This window comes from Arachis ipaensis, chromosome B3 (assembly GCF_059453495.1).
Source record: "Arachis ipaensis isolate K30076 ecotype BB chromosome B3, ASM5945349v1, whole genome shotgun sequence".
NCBI classification, from domain to species: Eukaryota; Viridiplantae; Streptophyta; class Magnoliopsida; order Fabales; family Fabaceae; genus Arachis; species Arachis ipaensis.
Window position 1 is genome coordinate 134,067,565 of NC_142438.1, and position 7,132 is coordinate 134,074,696.

Genomic DNA, 7,132 nt, shown 5'->3' on the forward strand with positions numbered 1-7,132 from the left:
GCCAGTGGTACCTCTAGCATGGGGTGTGAAGAAATTTGCATGGGCATGAGCTCCTTCTCCTCCTGCACCCAGATTCTGCTGCTCTATGTGTTACTCTTCTTCTTGGTGGAGAAGGTCCTCGTCTTGAGGTGATCCCAAGATGAGGTTGAGATCCCGAGGAGTTATTGAGCATCGCTTAGGTGGTCGATTCTGTCCAGGATGAGTATTGCTAGATTCAGCCATCACGTCGAAGTGTTCCTCCCCAATGGAGTCGCTAGATGATTCGGGTGGTTTTGTGAAAAATAGATTAAGTGAAAAATAATAGTTAAGATGAAAGATTAGGGGTAAGTAAACTTGTGAGGAAGACACTTCTATTAATGGCAAATAAGCAATACAAGAACTAATAATGAGGAAGAGAGGTGGAGAACAAGTGTTGAGACCTCCACTAATGTCACAAGAGGATGAATGAGCTTTGTTTAAAGTGGACAGGAATGGTTTACAGAGAAGAGAAGCTCTCAAAAGAGGATGAAGGTGAAGGTGAAAAAGTGAAAGTGAAGGTGAAGGTGAAAGTAAATGATGAAAAGGGTTTCAAGGTCTGTGAAGAAGAAGATTATCAAAGTGAAAGTGAAAAGTGAGAGTCTGGTTGAAGGTGAAGGTGAAAAGTGAAGTAAAAGATGAAGGAGGAAAAGTGAAGTAAAAGATGAAGGAGGAAAAGTGAAGTAAAAGATGAAGGAGGAAAAGTGAAGTAAAAGATGATTTACAGAGGTGGTTTGAGGTCCTTTTTATAGCGTAAAACCATGATGAAGAGGACACCCCTTGGCCAATGGTTTTAGTCTGACATTTGGTTTACTGCTCTTTCCAAAATATCTTTAGGTATTTGGGATCACCTCAAGTCTTGTCAACTGAAAAGGGTAGGAAGTTGATTCCCACACGTTAAACTAAAGCTCCTGACATGTGACATTAGTGAAGGGACATCTAGTTTGGTTTTCTTTCAACTAGATGACACCTTTACACTCCAAATCCAACCAATCCACTTCCACCAATATAGTTCCCACTGAAGAGAAATTCAACTCCCCAAGGTGTTATTTTGGGTTCCATCCTTTTAGCCCAATACCTTTAGGAGGAACTTAACTCTTTTTTGACCATGTTTGTAGGTCATTATAAAAATAATTATGTACAAAAAAGGTATATATTTTTAGTACACAATCAATACTAGATGTAGGCTGCGTTGCACTTAGCAGCTGAACCAGGATACTTCTGGGTGTGATTCTCTCTTCCTCTTCTATTCCATTTCTGATTCTGTTACGTAGGAGAAAAAATTGAAAAATATCTCCTAACCGGTTACGAGACAAAAAAATGTCTCTTAACTAGTTACGAGACAAAAACAGAAATATCTCCTGAAGCTATCTTAAAAGGCAGAAAGTAATTCTCAGCAAAAAGAGGGGCTAAGATTCAACCCCCCTTCTCTTAGCCACTGATTACCATCAAAGTGAATTAAAGTAAAGGCTTTTCGATTTCGTAACTAAGGATTCGGTTTATATGCGTGAAGGCTCAATATTAAATAAATATAGTATTAAATTAATGGATTAGAGATAAGTAATGCAGGAGCTTTTAGTACGATCATGAGGTATTAAAAATAAGGGTGTTACACGTCACTCAGCTGTCGTCTGCTAACATGGATTTTTTTCTGAAAACGTACAATAAAAACTAAATAAAAGAAAACTATTAAGAAGAAGACATCATTTCGGATGTTTTTTATACATGGATTCCATATGTTTAAACTTTAAAGGTATCGGATAACAAAAGAAAACATCCAAAACATAAGAAAAAAAATATTCGAAAACTAAGAAAAAAAAATCTAAAACTATTAAAAAGAATAATTCAAAATCTAAAACAAAAAACATCTAAAACATAAAAAAAAAAAGAAACATCCAATACCTATAAAAAGAACACATCCAAAATTTAGGATAAAAAAACATTTCAAATTATTAAATAGAATCGTCCAAAACCTAAAAACAAAAAGAAGAAGAGTACGAAATATGCTTCAATACTAAGAAAAAGAAGAGATGTGAATGAGAGAAAGGAGATGCCAAAGGATTGAAAGATGTCATGGCAGAGCAACGAGAAGAGTTCAATAGGGAGGGCACGACGTTGCAGTGAGAGGAATTAGAGGGGAAAGTCACAATGCAACATGAGAAATTGAAATCGGAGGGCACATATTTTTTGAGTGCAAATCTAGTCTTTTAAAATTTTAAAGTCAAGTTTTTTAAAAGTTAGTTGCTAAATTAATCAATTGGGTACATATAGAGTTGGCTACCTATACTTTATGGTATATATACAAACTCTAAAAATCAAATTAAAGATGAAAATGTAACCTATGAAAGACGGCTAATTTTTTTTTATATAGAATAGTGCTACGCATCCAAATCTTTTTATGAACCAAGTCCAACCAAGTTAAATAATAAGACTTGGAATAATACTAGGCATAATTGATTTTTGTTATATTAGACCAACTTGATTAAATTTGATTAATAAAAAGACTTGAATGTTTAGTATTATTCTTTTAGATATTGACTAAACTTTAGTATAATACTCAGTTGAATTTTTTGGTGTTTTTCAAAATTTTTGGGGTGAGACAATATACCCTTCATGTATTGTTCTGCCCCAAATTTTAAAAAATATAATAAAATCAAATAACTGAATATTATACTAAAGTTTGATCTATCTAAAAATATTATTGATGAAAGTGACGATCTAGTGACGGAACCAAAAAATTTATGTTGGGGGCAAAAATAATACACATTACTCTCAAAAGATATATTAATTTAAATTTAAAAACATAAAAGTGCACATTAATTATTTGAGTACAAAAAAAAAACCAAAAATTATATTAGCCGCTAAGTTTCTTCGCTTCAAATCCAATGGAGTGACTTCAGATTTTAGGGAAATATTTTTTCATTATTATTTCTAAAATGAAAAAATATATATTCTAAATTTAGTAAATTGATCAGAGAATAAAAAATAGATTAATACCTAAACTATAATTGTTTGAATTAAAATTTGTAATTAAAAATATAAAAAATAATAAAATTAAAAGATATATAGAATCATAGGGAGCTATATAAAACAAAATAGAAAATTTAAAATTTATCTTTTGATGAAGAGAAGATGACCACTAGACAAGAAATAGAAAAAGAATGTTAAAAATGAGACTAAGAAGAGGATTTAAAAGAATAAATAAGTGACGGCTGGAATTTAATAATGGTAGAAGATTAAATTTAATTAGGTTAACTAAGAGTCAATATAATAAAAAGATAAAATGAATTTGGAACTTTTAATAATTGAGCTTAATTTATTTGTAGTAGAATTATTTAAAATTTAAAATAAAAATATATTATATATGTATATTTTTTATTTAAAAAAATAAAATGAAAGTTGAATCAATTACAGTAAATGTAAGCTACTCTGCAAATACGTGAGAGTTGCTATTTGTAGAAACTGCAGCAGTGCTAACTAATAACTCATCACCAAGAAAACTATCTCACATTTTTTATCCTATATACTCTATTATAACATTTCATCTAATCAAGTTCCATAATTATTAGCTAGTGTTCCTTAGTTTCTTTGATTTATTGAGATTATGATCGATTTACTCTTAACTGTAGTCAAAATCAAAATTAATAGTTTAAACTAATGATACTAGATAATAAGAATTTCTAAGACTATATATAAACAAAAATTTTTTATAGGTTATGCTTTGGCTTATGACAATTATTTATTTAATTTATTCTAATTAATCTTTAAACTCGCATTCATAAATTAAATATATAAATCAATTCCCAAATTCACACTACAAAGGAAACGTGAAATAGCGGCGGTTCCTGGAGTGATTTGCGGCGGTTTCACACCGCCGCGAAACGGGATTCCAGCGGTTTGTTAAGCGTCGTCTATTAGGGGGTGGTTATATGATTTTGCGGAAGTTCTCAGGAACCGCTGGCACAATCGCCGTAAAATCCAGGATTAGCGTCGCAATGTTTAGCGGCGGTTTAAAACCGCCGCGATATGGAAATTTGTGATCCACACAAATTGTTCGGCGGTTTGAAACCGCCGCTGTTTAATGGCCACGGTTTAAACACTAATGCATTTACCGGCGGTTTGAAAACGTCGCGGTTTAACGGCCAATGTTTTTTGAAATGTAACTGGCGGCGGATTAAAACCGCCGCTATCTCCTAACCTGAATTTTCAAATTTCTAACGGCTAGTTCGCAACCGCCACTATTTTCCGGTTAAATGGTCGCAAAAATACTGTTTTATACACTGGCAATCCACGTTGTTTTTTATTTCAATGTACATTTTTTTCGTTTTTTTTTTAATCGTTCTTAATATTAGTAAGTTAAATTATTTAAAATCCCGAAAAATAAATTGCAGGGCAAACGACAATAGCAAAACCATTAATTTAATTAATATAATTATCCGAATATCAACAAAGTGTACTCCTTACTAAGAGTTGCATAATCAACAAAATATAAGTGTATATCTGAAAGAAGAAAAGGTTCCACAATCCTAAGAACTACTCTCTATTCTGTCCCTCCAACGCACTCATCCATGTGGCGACGTCTGATGGCAGCTTCCTACCTTGCCCTTGAAGTAGACATATCAAAGCACTCTCCATTGCCTGCATCCTGACCTTTCCAGCTGCTACTTCATCCTCCACTGCCTGTCTTTTGGTCTTCTTGGCTGCTACTTCATCCTCCACTGCCTTCCTTTTCAATTTTTCTGCTGCCAACTCTGCTTGCAGTTCAAGCAGCACCCTTTGGGTCTCTTCCCTTTCAAAACCATTGCTCAGCTGATGGGAATTCATACTGAAGACTTGACTAGAAGTCGGCCCCAACCCCATGCCACGCACCCTACCTGGGCGTTCTTTTCCGAGAGCTTGAGCAAGCGAATCATTCTGGGATAACAGTCTAGAAGATTCATCGCCCTGCTCAATAGCCTCAATTCTTTCCTACACACATAGATAAGCAATTAAGAGCATTTATTAGCTAGTCGCTAACCGCACAGACTTCCAATAAAATTTTAAAAACTAAAACATAGGAGAAACTACTTCCCGATTCTGAACACATTACTTACTCAAATAGCGCAAGCTGCATCATGGATATAGGATCCATCAGTTCTTTTGTGCGTTAAGAGACACAACTCTCCTCTACTAACTATCCTCCCTTGTGGTTCCGACTGTACCAATAATGATGACAAAGTGAATAAGGTAGAGGAATAGATAGTTCAAAAATATTTCCAAAATTAGATTACCTCTTTTTCTCTGAACCTTGCCAAGCTTTTCGATCCGCTGGTGTGGGTGTAAAGCTGCTTTGATCGATTCTTGACATTTTTCTTACACTTCTCCTGTCATGCCATCAAATTAAGAGTTACTAGATACTAGTTCTGACGAACTAAATGTGACATAAATGGACTTTGTCTGTTATGAAACAAAACTATATTACCTGTGTCTCTTCGCTATTGCGATAATCGAGAAACCTTCTCCAATGGTCTGCAGTAATTCCATCTGGGCGGTTTTCAATATTTGCTGCAAGTGAAAGTTCTGGGTCATAGCAGTGATGGTATAATATGTTCCTTGTTTCCTTCCAAGCCCTTCCTAGCATTTTGAATATTATACCTTTTATAATTCCTCTACTATCTTCTTCAAAATGGAACATTTCCTGCAACATTAAAATTAAGTTGTGAGTAGTGTTCAAAGTATGAGTTTGAAATGGTACGAAGTATGAGTTTGGAATGGTACGAAGAAATAAAAATAACATTTTACCTTTACTATTTCATTATAGACATTGTCTCTGGTGCGAACCTTTCTCCAGTCCCTCTCGCAGATTGGGAATTTGGTGTAGTCAGATCCTAGCAGTCCCATAACGCCGCTCAGTAGACCTGCTTCATCCCCAACTGGTTGCAGTGCACTGTTAAACCTGAGTACGACCTTTCTTCCATTAGGTGGCTTCATAGCTTCCTTCATACTCAGTTTAACCTGTTTGATTGTGCCATCGGATTCTGTAAAACATATTAATTCTTAGTTAGCTACCATTGGAGTCAAGCTGCGAATACATCATAGAAAAATAGGGCAATGAAAAGTAGAATTAAATAAGTTCTCTTATACCAATTGTTTTAACATCCCAAAATTCTGTGGTCTTGCGTCCCTTGCGCTTCTGAGCATCCGACCCAGCTAAAAAGTTATCAACATGTTGGTCAAAAGAATCTACCTCATCTGCCTCTGGGTCTACCTCTTTGGCGTCCGGCTCCGAGTTTTGAACATCATTCATGGAAGCCTGTGGAGCAGGTAGTGGTTCGGTTCGGGGCGAACGAAAGGGGCGTAAAGACGAGGATGTGGGGACACTACTGCCACTGGACGGCGCAATTGGGCAGTCCGCTCTCTGCGAAGTTGAAGCCGCATGACCTCCCACTTGAGGCTGCTGACATGCTGTGTCTACACAGTCTTTTTTCATGAAACGACCTACCCGGGGCATCTTTTCCAACTGCATTCGGATTAAAACGAAGTAATAACAATTAATATGTACATAATAATATAAATTAACATGCAAAAAGGACACCGGCACACCTCAGTTACATGAGTACATGAGTTGAGAGACCATGTTAACAAAGAAATCAAATATGTGGGGCATAAAAAAAATATTGATGTATTCACAATTTCTCTATAATGCCTAGAATCAAATTATTAATTTATGTTAAATATAATTATTCAATTGTTTATGTTAAATATAATTATTCATGTATCATTTTTATTAACCCGAATATAGCTTAGATAAAAAAATTAGTAAGTCGGAAATAGCGCAGTAATAACAATTATTATGTACATCATAATATAAATTATCATCTTTCCCAATTGCATTCAAAAAATACGAAAGTACATGAGTACATCAGTTAATAGAGTATATTAACAAAGAAATTAAATTTGTTAGGCATAAAAAAATATTGACGTACTCACAATTTCTCTATAATGCCTATAACCATAATAATATTCTGCACTATTGGAAGTTAATTTCAAGCTTAGGACTTATGAGTAGTATGTTTAACAAATTGAAAAAACATCATACTTAGTTATAATAGAATAGAGTTTCATAAAAGTTGTAATC

The 7,132-nt window shown here is 34.4% G+C and overlaps 1 protein-coding gene across 1 annotated transcript; it reads right to left on the reverse strand.

The window, feature by feature from the left end:
- Nucleotides 1–5,276: 5,276 nt before the first annotated feature.
- Nucleotides 5,277–6,505, reverse strand: LOC148572513 (uncharacterized). Its single transcript, XM_088507894.1, has 4 exons — nt 6,139–6,505; nt 5,797–6,032; nt 5,477–5,692; nt 5,277–5,378 (listed from the first exon to the last, which is right to left on the reverse strand). The coding sequence occupies exons 1-4, from the start codon at nt 6,503–6,505 to the stop codon at nt 5,277–5,279; spliced, it is 921 nt and encodes a 306-aa protein (XP_088364020.1).
- Between the last annotated feature and the right edge of the window lie 627 nt (nt 6,506–7,132).